The sequence below is a fragment of the Oryctolagus cuniculus genome, chromosome 13, assembly GCF_051225735.1.
Source record: "Oryctolagus cuniculus isolate XC-2025 breed Fujian yellow rabbit chromosome 13, ASM5122573v1, whole genome shotgun sequence".
Taxonomy (NCBI): domain Eukaryota; kingdom Metazoa; phylum Chordata; class Mammalia; order Lagomorpha; family Leporidae; genus Oryctolagus; species Oryctolagus cuniculus.
The window spans coordinates 50983313-50998947 of NC_142879.1; the positions used below are offsets into that span (position 1 = coordinate 50983313).

The 15635-nt window shown below is 44.2% G+C and overlaps 1 protein-coding gene across 4 annotated transcripts in view; it reads right to left on the reverse strand.

Moving 5' to 3' along the window:
• The window catches only part of EGLN1 (egl-9 family hypoxia inducible factor 1), a 56825-nt gene extending 41491 nt beyond the window's left edge, over positions 1-15334 (reverse strand). For 3 of the 4 annotated variants that reach the window (XM_089311581.1, XM_051820710.3, XM_089311582.1), the window contains exon 1: positions 13412-14707. In XM_089311581.1, the coding sequence (XP_089167707.1) occupies positions 13412-14332 (921 nt within the window). In that variant the 5' untranslated portion in view covers positions 14333-14707. Of the gene's footprint in view, positions 1-13411 lie in introns of all 4 variants that reach the window. The other variant, XM_002717333.6, reaches the window with a different exon arrangement.
• Positions 15335-15635: the final 301 nt, after the last annotated feature.

A 15635-nucleotide genomic window follows, 5' to 3' on the forward strand; every position in this document is an offset into this window, starting at 1 on the left:
AAGTTGAAATAATAAAAGTCTTTAAAAAATCAAATTAAAAGCTAGACATGGTTAAAATGGACTGCAGAGGAAAGATACAAACAGAAAAAGAAAAAACAGGCTTTTATAATTATTTAGGACATAGATTAAGACAGGTTTCAATAGGAATATGTAAGTGGGAATGAGGAATGAGGAATAAGATAGGAAATAATTTTTAAATAAGTAAAATCTTCATAACAATATGGGAAAGTATGCTCCTTTAAAGAATCATGCTCTTTTCAGATTTAGAGACTTTCCATGGACTTAACACCAACTCATTCTTCAAAAGTCTCAGCCTACATAATTACTTCTTCAAGAAAACCCTTCCTATCCTACAGACAGGTTAGGTCTCCTTCTGCATGATCCCATAGGATCTTATATACTTCATAAACATCCGACACACATGGAATTAAAAGTTCAATGCTGTGTTTCTCTCAGGCAGGAAGACTGGAAGACTAGAAAGGCAGAGAAGATTACTTTGACCGGGGCACTGGGTACTGCACAAATCAGACACTCTGTAAACAGCTGCTGAATCAGTAGAGTTAGCAGACAGGATCAATTAAAAACCTCCATGGGGCAGGCCTTGTGGCACTGGGGGTTAAGCAGTTTTGTGAGAAACCCTGCATCCCACAGGAGGCCTGGTTCACATCTTGGCCACTCGGTGCTTCTGATCCAGTTTCCTGCTAATGTACCTGGGAGGCAGCAGATGTCCCGTTTACCTGAGCTCCTGCCACCCACATGAGAGACCCAGATGGAATTACTGGCTCTGGTTTCAGACTTGGTCTAGCCCTAGCTGTTGTAGGCACTTGGGGAGTGAACCAGTAGATGAAGATCTCCTGCCCTCTCTCTCACTCTGCCTTTCAAATAAACAAAATCTTTAAATAAAATAATGTTCCACCATCTCTCCATCAGACTGCTCAACCATTCTTCATACCTCCCAACAAAGGGCAATGTCAGTCTTAATCATGCTGAGTTTGCAATACTTACAGAAAATTCAAGTGGGGAGGTCTATCAGTCCTCCACAGACGCCATGGAAGAAGACAGATCAAGCAATCGTTAACAAGTCCTAACACCTGAAGTCGTGGTTGCCGCTAACACCACCACTGCTATTCAATATAGTTACGGTTAACATTAATTACTGATAATATGCTGAGCATTGTCTCATACTGTTTCTTCTATCCTCAAACAAGCCTTTCTGAATTAGGTCCTGTTATTGACTCTTGTTATATTAATGAGAAAGATGATGCTTGTTAAAACATTCACCTAAAATCAGGGAGCAATTGCATAGCCAAACAAAAGTCTAAAAGCAAGTAAACTAACTTAAGCACTTATAGTTCCATGAGTGCATTAGCTTACATAGGGAGAAAAAGCATACACCAGTAGAAAAAGAGAAGACAAATCTCAGAACACAAAGGACAATGACATTTAAAAGGCAGATACTGCAGAGGGAAAATCCAGCTTAAGAACTGGTATTTGCACCTTGTAGAGCTCCTTCTCCTTGAATGCAGAATGAATTTAGTGACTTGCTTCTCATCAAAAGAATACATCGAGGAAATGAGACATCACTTCCAACATTAGGTTAAAGACGCCTACCTGGCAAGAAACTGACATTCTCAGTCCAACAACCCACATGAATGCTGCCAAAAACCAGTGAATGAGCAAGTTGGAAGCAGACCCCCCCCCATTCAAGCCTTCAGAGATCATGATAAGAATTTAGCTTAAAAAACCCCCCCAAAAAACAAAACTACAATTAGAATTTGAGAAAAAATGAAAATACTGAAAAACACGAGGAAAAGTAATTTAAAGACAAAGCCCAGATTTTGTTGTAATTCCTGTGTCAGTCTCCACATCAAGGAAGTAAAGGGCTAATACATCTCTGATATCTGTCACAGATAATCAAGTATAGTTTCAAAGCTATCACTAACTTTCCCTTTTTTTACTTACTATTTTAGGAAGCTATCACATAATCATTTTCATCTACAAGTCAAGTCAACAGTACTATTTTTGTCACTTGTATGGACATTCAACTTCTTCCCAACTTTCTGTATTTTTGTTTCCTACAGTAAGTATTTTTTTAAAATTTACTTACTGGGGCCGGTGCTGTGGCTCAGTAGCTTAAGCCTCCGCATTTGGCACCAGCATCCCATATGGGTACCAGTTCTAGTCCCGGCTGCTCCTCTTCTGATCCAGCTCTCTGCTGTGGCCTGGGAAAGCAGTAGAAGCAGCAGCTCCTGGCTTCAGATCGGAGCAGCTCCGGCCATTGCAGCCATTTGGGGAGTGAACCAGCAGCTGGAAGACCTTTCTCTCTATCTCTCCTCTCACTGTCTGTAACTCTGCCTTTCAAATAAATAAATAAATAAAATCTCCGCAAGTGAGATCCCAGTGGAAAGAACAGGTCATCAAAGAAGGAGGTACCTTTCTCTGAAGGGAAGAGAGAACTTCCACTTTGACTACGACCTTGTCTAAATATGATCAGAGTCGGCAAACTCAAAAGGCTTCCATAGCCTTGGCAACTCATGACAAGAGTGTAGGGTGATTACTGAGGCCATAAACAAGAGTGTCAATTTGTTAAGTCAACAACAGGAGTCACTGTGCACTTACTCCTCATGTAGGATCTCTGTCCTTAATGTGCTGTACAGTGTGATTTAATGCTATAACTAGTACTCAAACAGTATTTTTCACTTTGTGTTTCTATGTGGGTGCAAACTGTTGAAATCTTTACTTAATATATGCTAAACTGATCTTCTGTATATAAAGAGAATTGAAAATGAATCTTGATGTGAATGGAAGGGGAGAGGGAGCGGGAAAGGGGAGGGTTGCGGGTGGGAGGGAAGTTATTGGGGGGAAGCCATTGTAATTCATAAGTTGTACTTTGGAAATTTATATTCATTAAATAAAAGTTAAAAAAAATCTTTAAACAAACAAACAAAAAGATTGGGGCTGGTGCTGTGGCACACTAGGTTAATCCTATGCCTGTGGTGCCGGCATCCCATATGGGCACCAGGTTCTAGTCCCAGTTGTTCCTCTTCCAGTCCAGCTCTCCGCTATGGCCTGGGAGGGCAGTGGAGGATGGCCCAGGTGCTTGGGCCCTGCACCCCTTGGGAGACCAAGAAGAAGCTCCTGGCCCCTGACTTCAGATTGGCATAGCTCCGGCCATTGTGGCCATTTGGAGAGTGAACCAAGGGAAGGAAGACCTTTCTCTCTGTCTTTCTCTCTCACTGTCTGTAAACTCTATCTGTCAAATAAATAAATAAATAAACATTTAAAAAAAGATTTACATATTTATTTGAAAGGCAGTCACAGAGATAGATTTTTTTTAATAAACAGTGGTTTCTTATTTTATTTTATTAATTTGAAAGTCAGAGTTACACAGAGAGAGGAGAGGCAATGAGAAAGAGAGGTCTTCTATCTGCCAGTTCACTCCCCAGATGGCCGCAATGGCTGGAGCTGTGCTGATCCAAAGCTAGAAGCCAGGAGCCTCTTCCAGGTCTCCCACATGGTTGCAGGGGCCCAAGGACTTGGGCCATCTTCTACTGCTATCGCAGGCCATAGCAGAGAGCTGGATTGGAAGAGGAGCAGCCAGGACTAAAACCGGCGCCCATATAGGATGCTGGCGCTTCAGGCCAGGTCGTTAACCTGCTGTGCCACAGCGCCGGACCCAGATAGATAAAGATCTTTATCCACAGATTGACTACCCAAATGGCTGCAATGGTTGGGGCTGGACTAGAACAAAACAGGAGCCTAGAACTTCATCTATGTCTTCCATTTATATGGGTGCCTGGGCTCAAGAACTTGGGTCACCTTCTATGGCTTTCTCAGGCACATTAGCAGGGAGCTGAATCAATAATAATGGAGCAGCTGATCACATGCATTGTCCACAACACAGGTGGCAGCTTAACCCACTGTACTACACCACTGTACAAACTTCTCTTTTCTCATTTTTAAAGATTATTATTTTTTTTATGTAAAAGGCAGAGTGACACAGAGAGATCTTCTACCACTGTTCACTTCCCAAATGCCCACAAAAGCTGGGGCTAGGCCTGGTCAAAGCCAGAAACCAGAAATTCTACCCAAGTCTCCCAAGTGGGTGCCAGGACTCATGTACTTGGACCATCATTTGATGTCTCTCAGGTTCATCAGCAGGAACCAGGATTGCAAGAGGAAGTGATACTCAATCCCAGACACTCAGATATAGGATGAAGGTGTTCCAAGTGGAGGCTTTACGTGCTATACCACGGTGCCTGCCTATCTATCTATCTATCTATCTATCTATCTATCTATCTATCTATCTCAGAATGAGTTTTCATCAGCTGGATAACTTGCTAAATACTCATAATGGTGGGAGTGTGGTGGAGGAAGAGGTACTAAAGCTAGGAGCCAGGAACTCCAGCTAGGTCTCCCATATGAGTGGTAAAAACCTAGTTATTGAGCTCTGCCAGGGTCTGCATTGACAGGAAGCTGGAATCAAAAGCCAGAGCCATGAATTGAACCCAGATACACTGATGTGGATGTGGGTATCCTAACCAGTGTCTTAACTGCTAGCCCAAACGTCCATCTCCCAGAAGCAATTCTGAATGCAGATGTTTTATTTCTGATTTTATTCTGACACTGAATCCAAATATGTGCTTGCCTCATGTTGAACCACTCAATTTTCTCCAGTGCTTCCCCAAACTTCCGATCTGTGTATTTCTTTTTCTGTGGATTTACAAACCATCTAAAATGAATGGTTCGAGAAGGCACAGACTTATTTGGAGATGACATCAGAAGAGTGCAAGGTTTTCTGTAATAATTCCTTGTCAAAGAAGCCATAAAACTGTTAGAGATGAAAGGATGGGGCTATGAGGTCAGTAACAGTAGCAGCACACACAGCCAACTTGAAAGAATGCAGAAAAGTAGATAAAAAACAGAATTTTTTTCCTGTGACTGTGGCTGGAAAATAAGTGACAACAAGTTGCTATAAATGGAAACTCTTAAAAAACTGGGACAAGAGAAGAGAAGCAGCAGAGACAGAGTGAGATAAAATAACTATTTCATTCCAATCACTCAAGCCAAAAACCCTGAAGTCGTTCTTACCTCTTCCTTCCTCCATACTTCACATCTAATCCATTCAGAAAATCTCAGGGATTCTACTTTCAGTTATAACTAATTCTCGACACCTCCACTATCCAGCACCAAGGCTGCTGCAAGACTTTTCCTGTTTCCATCCTTCCTTCCCACATCTACTCCCACACGGTAGCTAGAGATATTTTAAAACAAACCCTCCATTGGCCTCCCATATCACCCACAATAAAATCCATAGTCCTTGCCAGGGCTTGCAAGTCAAAACTCTGTGTAAACCGATCTAATTTCAAATACTGCTCCTTTATTGATTACATCTCCCTCACTCATTCTGTTATAGGCACAGTGGCTTCCTTGCTGTTTCCTAAACACACAAAGCACGTTCCATGTCAAGTGCTTTTGTTTGCTGTTTATTATCTTTATGTGTAATGCTCTTCTTGCATATACCTATGTAACTCATCTCCCTCACTTCATTCAAGTCTCTACTTACTTATCGTATTTTATCAACCTTATCTAAAATAGAATTCCCTTGGTCATTCTCCTCATTTTGCCTTTTTCTGACTTAATATTCACCATTTAATATGTCACACATTTCTTTAAACATTTGTTTACTGACTGTCCCTCCCGACCCTTCAACTACTCTAAGCTCCAGAAAGGACATTTTTGCATTCCAGCCTGCTTGCTTATGGAAATGTACCTGTACATGAAGGGTACACACTTAATACTTGTTAAATAAACAAATGGATGAAAATGTTATGAAAACAGAACTCAGACAATGCAAGAAGCCAAGAGTACAAATATTTTACCTTGGTAAAGAAAGAGCATCTAGGGATGGGGGGAAATTTAGCTGTTCGGCACAGTGGTTAAAATGTTGCTTAGAACTGCTGAAATCTGTGCTTAACATGGAGTTGGTCCTCTGTACATAAAATCAAAAAATGAACCATAATGAAGAAGGGGTTGGGAGAGAGAGAGAGAGGGAGGTGGGATGGGAGTCAGGGTGGGAGGGTAGGTATGAGGGAAAGAACCACTATATTTCTAAAGTTGTACCTATGAAAAAAATGCATTCATAAAAAAAAAAAAAAGATGTTGCTGGGACACCTGCATCCTGTATTGGAGTGCCTGGACTGAAGTCCAAGCTCTGCTCCCTACTCCCGCTTCCTATTTATGCACACCCTGAGAGGCAGCAGAGGATGGCTGAGGATTTGTATTGCTGCCTCCCACACTGGAGACTCAGACTGAGTTCTCAGCTCCTGGCCTCAGCCTGTCTATCCCTGGCTGTTGTGAGCATTTGGGGAATAAACCAGTAGGTGAGAGATCTCTTTCAAATAAAATAAAAAAAAATTTTTTTTAAAGAAAAAGAAACAGAATCTGGGACACTGCATAAAGAAAATGATCATTCCATATTCATAAAAACTTTATGGTGATTTGGGGTCAGTGTTAGGGCGTAGCTAGTAAAGCCATGGCCTGCAACGCCAGCATCCCATATGGGCGCCAGTTCGAATACCGACTGGTCTACTTCCAATCCAGCTCCCTGCTGATGCGCTTATGGAAGCAGCAGAGGATGGATCAATGGCTTGGGCTCATGCACCCATGTGGGAGACCTGGAAGAAACTCCTGGCTCCTGGCTTAGGCCTTACCCTACCCTGGCCATTGCAGCAATTTGAGGGAGTGAACCAGCAGATAAAGCACCTCTCTCTCTCTCCCTCTCTCTCTCTCTCTCTCTCTCTGTAACTCTTTCAAATAAATAAACATATCTTAAAAAAAAAACCTTTATCATGATTGCAACAAGTAAACAGAGGCTATAAATCAAACTCTTCAAAAATAAAACCAATTGTGAATTGGTTATAGAAAAACATCATTATGATGCAGGAGACATTCCATTAAAGGTAGAAGAACAGTTCAGAGATTAGACTAGGAAATATTTAGTGTTGTGAGGGGAGACTGCTGGTTAACCATCTATTTTTGGTTGTTTCTTTTTTTTTAAATGGAAGTGCTTTAGCTGGAATAAGAACCAAAGACAAGCTATGCACAGAACTCAACAAATTACCTCAATGCCATCATGTAGTCACAAACAATGTTCAAGTATGGAAACATGGGCATAGTGGAAAAGGAGGTGAAATGCAAGCACAGTAAAAAAGAAAAAAAAATGAAAATTTTCCAAGAATGAGCTAGAATGAAGAGGTAGCTTTAACACCTGATCTTAGCCAAAAGGCCAAGAAGCAAATGGTGTAGCTTTAAAGGCCTAAAGCAAAAAATTAAGTAAAAATATCTAAGCTGATAACATCATTCCAAAGGCACACCAGAAACATGGGAGAAGAACAAAGATGGATTTCAAGTCTGATAAGGAGAAAGAAAAACAGAAAATGAACATGTAAACTGGAAATACAGAGCAGGAAGACAATTAAGGAAAACAGAGAGTGTACACTTGTTTCCACCTTTAGGTAATAGCAGATGGAAGACAGAGGTAGATAAAAAAAAATCTAAAGAAATTAAGGGAGGGTTATCTAAAGGAGTAAAATTTAAACTAGAATGCTCAAGAAGTCAACGCGTAGCATAATGTAAGTAAAAGAGAGAAAAGGAAGTCAGAAATGTTCAAGTATATCCTTAAAGATGGCATAAAATATATCACAATTGGTTAATCAGGAAGTGAATTTTTTACATTACATGCAGAGATGAGGCATAAAGTTGCTGACATAAGAGGGAAATGACTCAATTGTCAGTTCTGTCACTAACCAGCTCTAGGACTTTGAACAAGTCACAAACTCTCTGGGATTTGCTTCCTCTATTTAAAAAAAAAAAAAAAAAGTGTGTGTTGGGGAGGTGGAGGGAAGTGATTAGGTAAAAACTGAGCAATCATTCAATTTTTTTTCTCCAGCTTGTAAGAGAAGGAAAGACAGGGAAAGCACAGGACTCTTAAAAAAATCCTTTGAACCGAATAATAGAAATAATTTTAAAGTGGCAATTGTGAACAACACTTTTGCAGAATGATTTATAACTTAAGCAGTGCTTTACATGCAAGATTAGTGACTTAAGCCTGAGGCAGAAAAGATAGATATCATTTAAGATCATTTTACAATGGGAGGAACTGAGGCTCAGAGAGCTTAAGTTACTGGTCCAAAGACACAGAAACAGTAGAAAACCCTGGATCCAAGCCTGGTCTAACACAACACAAAATCCATTATCCCTTTACTTAAAGATGCCAATTCTGCTCTTATTCTTCCTTTTTCTCCTCCCCCAATCCCACCTGTGACTAAGGTTTGCATGATATTTTTGTGGCTTATAGTAAATAAGTTATAAAGATGCAAAAAAAAACCCTTTCAATTTATAATTCCTTTAGAATTACACATATTAGCTTACATAAACTCACTATATAAAAATTTATTTTTTACAGAGTTGAATCTGGTTTCACTGCAAATTAAGACTACCCTTTTAGCCCACACGTATCTTCTTTACAGCTGGCAGATTTACTGCAGGTGCAATACTTTCAGTCTTTCTGCATACAGGATAACTGACTTTGATCATGAATTCTGGTGCAGCTATTAAGTCATTAAATAAGCAGCTTCAATTTGTATGTCCTAGATTCCAAGAGAAGGGAGAAAATAACAGAAGTAGATACAGAAGGAAATTCTGTTTGGTTCTGTTTTTATACTTACTACTTTATTTATTTAGGCTTAAACATTAGAAATTATTTTTTCATAGTGCTGTAGGCTTAAAGTCTGAGATTAGGATGGCAACACAGTCAAGTTCTGATGAAGACTCTTTCTGGCTCGTAGACACAGGCCTTCTCACTGTCTTCACAAGGTTGGTTTTGTTTTTAACATCTAAGAGGACTTTCATCACATCTCTGGTAGTGATAATAAAGTAGCAGTATTTTTCTTATCATATTCTGTGTTCTAAAAACCACAATCAGCCAGAGACTAATTAACTGCACTACTAATGAAAACTTAGTAACACAAGGGCTGGTATTGTGACATAGAAGGTATGCTGCCCGAGATGCATCCAATATGAGTGCCCATTTGTGTCCTGGCTGCTTTACTTCCTTCCGCCCCACCCAGAAACCTTTTATTTAAGGAATACAAACTTCATGCATTTTATAAGTAAAACTTTAGGAACACAGTGATTCTACACACCGTACCTGCCCTCCCACTCTGCTCCGCTTCCAATCCAGCTCCCTGCTAATGGACTGGGGAAAAGCAGGGGAAGAAGGCCCAGGTGATCAGGGCCCTACTACCTATGTGGGAGACCTGTAAGAAGCTCCTGGCTCCTGGCTTCAGCCTGACCCAGCACTGGCCACTGCGACCATCTGGGGAGTGAACCAATGGATAGAAGATCTCTCTCTCTCTGTCTCTCCCTCTCTCTCTGTAACTCTTTCAAATAAATAAATTAATAATAATAATAAAAAAAACTCAGCAACATAATTTGCAGGCAAATTTTTTCCTTCAGGGTGGCAAAGGAACTCTGGAGAAAAGTTGAACATTTTCTCATGATCCTCAATCCTCTGTGTTATTGTTCTTCCTCTACTCCCAAGTCAAGGCACCTAGGATTTCATATAGCCCACATAAGACTATTCTTCACAAAGCAGTGGACTCTGGTTCCTTTTTACTGGGCGATTCCAAATCTTGATGGGGGAAAAAGTGTGTGACAAAGGATAAAGGATCAAAGAGCAGGATCAGAGCAAAAAGGAGAAAAATTGCCTTCAAAAGACCAGAGAAAGCAGAAACTAGAGCTCAGTTACTCAGGAGGCTACAATTTTGTTTCTGTTTTTCTCCTATACTACATAATCCTTCTTTTGTGGATCCTCTTTCAAAGCAGTTGGACAGAGGTTGGTGATGTGGCGCAGTGGGTTAAACTGTTGCTTATGATTCCAGCATCCTATACTGGAGCTCCAGTTCAAGCCCAATTGCTCTGCTAATGATCTAGCTTCCTGCTAACGTGCATAGGAAGGCAGTGGATGGTAGCCCAGGTACTTGGGCTCCTGCCACCCATGTGGGAGACCAGAATGGAGTTTCTAGCTCCTGGCTTCAGCCTGGCCCAGGCCCAGCTTTTGCAGCCATTTGGGGAGTGAACCAGCAGATGGAAGATCTTTTTCCTTCTATCCCTGTCTGAAACAACAACAACAAAAACAAAATGGGGTTTGATAAACAGATAAGCGAGTCCGGAGAAACCAAGGCCTATGCTAAAGGAGACTCAGCCCATTAAACATCTCCTGATTATCAGACTTGACACACACATAGCCCATGCACTATAAATAATGTAAATAAATAAGAACATTAAATTCTTCATTAAAAGATGTGAATTTAACTGTTGGTATGCTGCAGGATTTACAACAAGTGAACTAACAGAACTGAGCCCTATTTTTCTAATCTATAAATATGAATAATACATCAGTAAGCTAACCTACTGCCATGAAATTTAAAGGGTGACAAATACTGCACATTGAGGTAACTTTTAAAATCACCGTTATGAAGGAAGTAAAATTCTTCATTGTAGACTGCCTCAAAAATCACATACAACAATCATGTTCTGACTTCTTTTAAAGAGTTACACTTAAGTAAGCATGCTTCAGGCACGTAAATGTAAAGCAGTTTTTAAGTCACTACATGAAAGATTTTCATAAAACTAAATGGCATGGTTGGCAGAAGCACAAGGGATCTCAGATGCAAAGTAAGGTGTTGGGTATATGTGCTAAACCTACAGATGAGCCTGATGTGTCAGCTTATATTCCATTCTAGAAGGACAGAACATCAGATTAAGAAGAGGGGCTGGGCTGGAGTCATACCTCAATGTTCTTACCTTTTTTGTTGTTGTTCTTACCATTTAAATAGACACAAAAGTAGACCTGACACCTTACACAGCAACTGTGATGACCAAAGAAGACTGTACATAATAAAAAAAGTTTACACAGTCCAATCGTAGTTTGATTATGCAATAATAAATAATAAAGCTAATGCTATTCAAAATATATAGATCAAATTTTAGTTTCAGCAGTATGATAAGTAATCTACATCTTGTCTCCTAAAGTCTTACCTAATTCTACTATAGAAAAAGCATAGGTTTGATATTTGAATGAGCCAAATCTGAAAAATAGCCAGGTTATCACAAGTGGCCAAGTGGCTGAGCTGAAATGTCTTCAAATAAGATTTAGGAATACTACTACTCACCTCATAGGATGAAGATTATTGTGATCATGGTCTGCATTGAACCTAATCTAGTGCCTACCATACTGTTAACTGCTCAATAGATAGCAAGGTGTTATCTTGAGTGTCTGCTTAATCCTCCAAAGCAAGTACCCTTGTTTTTTTTTAGGAATACTTACAGTACATGTTCACACATGATTATCAAAAATTTCAGCTGAGAAGTAGAAGGAAAGGAGTTCCCTAGGACAATTAATAGATCCTCAAATATGTCCCTGAAAGTAATATAAGATCAAAACCAGAGTTCAAAATCTATCCTCCCTATGCCTAGTCCCTTATTACATAATATGGGCAGTCAGGTGACTTAAAACTTCAAATATTCTTCCTTCAGCCTTTGGAATTCCTGAGGAAGGAGGTGACTTATATTCCAAGCGTTTACCTCTGAGAAGCAACTGTTCTAAGCCACACTATCTGCTGTCCCTTCCCTGGGGACAGGTGAGAAGAGCTCTCAGCTTAACTTGGGAAGCTAAAATAACTAAGGGGAGTAGATCAAGAGAGATCTAAGGCATTACATTTATCATAATTCCCAACTTAATATTTCACTTATATACTTCAGTCAGTCTTCACAGCCCTTTTCCTCAAACTGATTCTTTTCTTGCTCTAGAGTTCATAACTATGTTCACATTTGATCTGTGGGAGAAGGAAGGAAGGAGAGCGGGAAGGGGAAAACAGAAAGACAAGAAGGAAGTAAGGAAGGAAGGTGGGAGGAAGGAAGGAGGGAGGAAGGAAGGAGGGAGGAAGGAAGAAGGATAAAAGAATGAGTAAAGGAATCTGTGAAAGGCCAGGCTAAGACTGAATCAGATCTTTCCCCCTTCCAGTTTAATATTCAGAAACTGTTCATTTTGTGTCTTTATCCAGCAGTGAACTGGCAGTACACAAATTAAGATTTGACACACTTCTTTTTCCCCACAAAACGTTCATGTTTATAACTTTCCTCGTTGTCTATGCTCAGCTGCTGGCCGGCCTGAGTCACACATAATGACTGTCAACACAGAGTCTGACACACACCAAAGAACTAGTAGGAAGAGTCAGTGTGTCTGCACAAACACGTGCATGTGAGGATCTCCCCAGACAATCTCGCAAGACTCACAACATGGGAAGGTCTGAAGGCAGAGGAGGGCAGAGCAGGGTGGCCTGGGAGGAGGTGGATACAAAGCAAAGATCAGAATCTGGGAAGTGAAGTGAAGGGCTCTACAGAGTCTGCAGAGGAACTGAGTCTACTGTTTACCAACCTGAGGGAAGAAAGAGGACTGGGCTAGCTAGGAAATGAAGGATGTTCAGGAAAAACTAAATCGGAAAGACTAAATGATCTCATCAAATTGAAACAAAATGACCCTCCTGCCTCAATTCTCTGACTTCGCTGTTTTTTCCAGGAAACTAAAAAAAAAACAAAAACAAAAACAAAAACACACACACACACACACACACAAACCAAAACACCACAGTTCTTTTTTTCAATGATTCTATTAACAAAGCAAATAAAGGAAATCTCTGCTAAAAATGTACCTTACCTACACTGAGTGATCTGAAAACGGAAATACTTCTTTCCCCATTTTGTAGTGGGTTCAAAACAGGGACAGGGAAGGGAGTAGCCAAGTTCTGCCTGAATATACTCTTTCACCTAAAGGCTTATTTTAAATTTGCCTCTCTGTGGTCGGCTGGCCCATTCTTACCTCTGTACGTCTGGATGTGATGAGCGACTCTAACACCACGGAGAACTTAAGAGCTTATGCAAACGCGAGGCAGAGGCAAAGCCAGGATGCGATTTGGGTAGTGCTCTAATGCCCCCCATTGGGTGGTTAAAAATTCAAATAAGGTTTGAATTCTGACTGACAGTGCGATAGAAAAAAGAAAACAGCAAAGTTAAAAGAAGACCGTAGTGCCTAAGTTTGGCCTGAAAAATCACGAGAAGTGGATAAGTCCGTGCACGGGCAATCCGTTGGGAAAACGGGGGACACAGATAAAGAACTAACTAGACCAACACCTACCTATGGATTCTATCCGTGCTCCTTACGGGGTGCTACGCGAGAAGGAATCTATACGGAGGAATTCGGTTCCTCGCCCTAAGCAGCTCGAGTCGCGGGAAGGGGACTGCCAGCTTTCTAGGGGACGTGCAGCGCTAACCCTTCGCACACACTTACTTTCGTCCGGCCATTGATTTTGTAGTTGCCCAGCTTCCCGTTACAGTGGCGGATCAGGTCGTCCATGCTGCTCATCAGCAGCCCAATGGTTTCACAGCCGGGCTCCTTGCCCTCGATCCAGGTGATCTTATCGCCTCGGATGTCCTTGGACGAGTCGCTCTTCTGGCTCACCAGCTGGCCGTCCGTGAACTTGCCGGTGTCGTGCAGGGCGCGCACCTCATCGCCGATCTGCTGCCCCGTCTCCTTGCCCAAGAAGTCGTCCACGACACAGATGCCGTGCTTGTTCATGCAAGGCACGATGTACTCCAGCGCCAGCTTCAGCGCCGGCAGCGGCTTCGTCTTCCCGTTGCACCGCAGGCCTCCACCGTCACTAAGCCCCTCGCCAGGCGTGTTGCTCGGCGGGTACAGGTTCGCCTTCTCCTGGTACAGCGACGGGCGGGTCAGCGGCTCCTCCTTCCCGGGCTCCGCCTCGGCCGCCGCCGAGCCCTGTCGCCCGGGGTTCGCGCGAGGCGGGGACGCGGCTACGGCAGGGTTGGCCACGGACTTGGCCTTCGCCTTGGCCGCATCTCCGGCGGCCGGCCGGCCCGAAGCCTTGGCGGCGGCGGCGCTGTCCCGCCGCGCCGCTCCTTTCCTGGCCTCCCGGGCTCCGGCCCCACCGGCCCTGGGCGGCGGCGCGGCGGCGGGCGGCGAAGGGCCGGGGTGCTGGTGCGGGCCTGCTCCGTGGCCAGAGGCGCCCTCGCTGCCCTGGCACACGAGCTTGTGCTTCTTCCAGTCCTGGCGCTGGTGCTCCTTGCAGCAGTAGAAGGAGCTGCGGCAGCGGCCGCAGCGCAGCAGGTTCTCCATCTTCCCGCACAGCTCACAGTACTGCCGGTCCCGCTCGCTCGGGCTCGGCCCGCCAGGCCCGCCGCTGTCATTGGCCATGGTGGCGGCGGCGGTGGTCGAGTAGGAGAGGTGGTGGCCGGACTGCCTAGCCCAGGGCCGGGGAGCGGGGAGAGCGGCGGGGAACGTTACTGCGCCATGCACCCGCCGCCCCTCTCCTCAAACAGGCCGGCGCCCCTCGCCCTCGGCCAGGCCGCTTTCTCGTCCTTGGGGCCGGCCGCGCAGCGCCAGCGGCTGCTTCAGCGCCTCATCGCGCACGGGCAGAGGGTGTACGGCCTGCGTGGCGGACGAGGAGCTCCGCTCTGGGCGCGCTAGACCGGCAGCCTTCGGGGCCGCCGCCTCAGCATCCCGGGCGGTAGGGCCCAGCTTGTGGAGGAGCGCAGGGCGTGCGGGCGCCACTCGCTCTGCGCGCTCTGCACGTACACCACGGCCCCGCGGCGACCCGGGCGGGCGGCGCGCGAGGGCGGAGGGGGCGGAGAGAGGGCCGGGGGGAGGGCCGAGGGGGCGGTGGCCGCGCACACGCTTGGTCGCGGGCGCGGCGCCGCAGCCTTCTCCTTCGATCTCCGGCGCTCTGCGGGACGCGGCCTCGGCCTAGGCCTCGGCGGCGGGTCGCTCCCCGTCTCTCCGCCCCCTAGGCGGGCTCCGCGTCGGGGTGGGCGCCGGGGACACCGAGAGGCCGTCGCGCTGCCACCGCCCTCTGCGGTCCGCGAGAGGACGCCCGGCGGGCCGGCTCGCGAGCTCAGAGAGGAGGGGGCGGCGCGGGCTGTGCCTACACCTGCTGCGAGAGGGCGCGGGCCTCGAGAGGGTCGCGGAGTGGCAGACTCGTGATCATGGCTGCTGGCGTTGAGGCCGACTCGGGGTGTGCTAGGCGCGCTCGTAGACACTGGGTTGCAAGGTGTCCATTGCGAAGGAAACGGAAATTCATAGAAGTAAAGTAACTTGCCCAAGGTCACGCAGAACTGGGACTGAATCCAGGAATCAGACTTTGTTAGATTCCAAGGCTGTTTTTCCCATTACACCATGCAGCCTCTGCTTGAGGAAAGTCTGAAATGGTTAAAAACAAAAATAATTATTCTGGTGTTGATCCAAGCCCCTCTGTTCCATTTGAATCTAATTTAAAGGTACTGAATTTAAAAGCAAAAACTATTTAAATCCTGTGAAATCCTTCGAGTTCAAAACGTCGTGAAATTTTGGCTACAAAGTTAAATAAGTAATCGATGCTCATTCCAGTATCCATGTTCAGACTTTTTAAAATGCAAACTTCTGAAACTATTCCCGAGATGTGGATTTTGTGGTAAATGAGCATGACTACGTTAACGACTTTCTACATTTGTGCTGATGAATA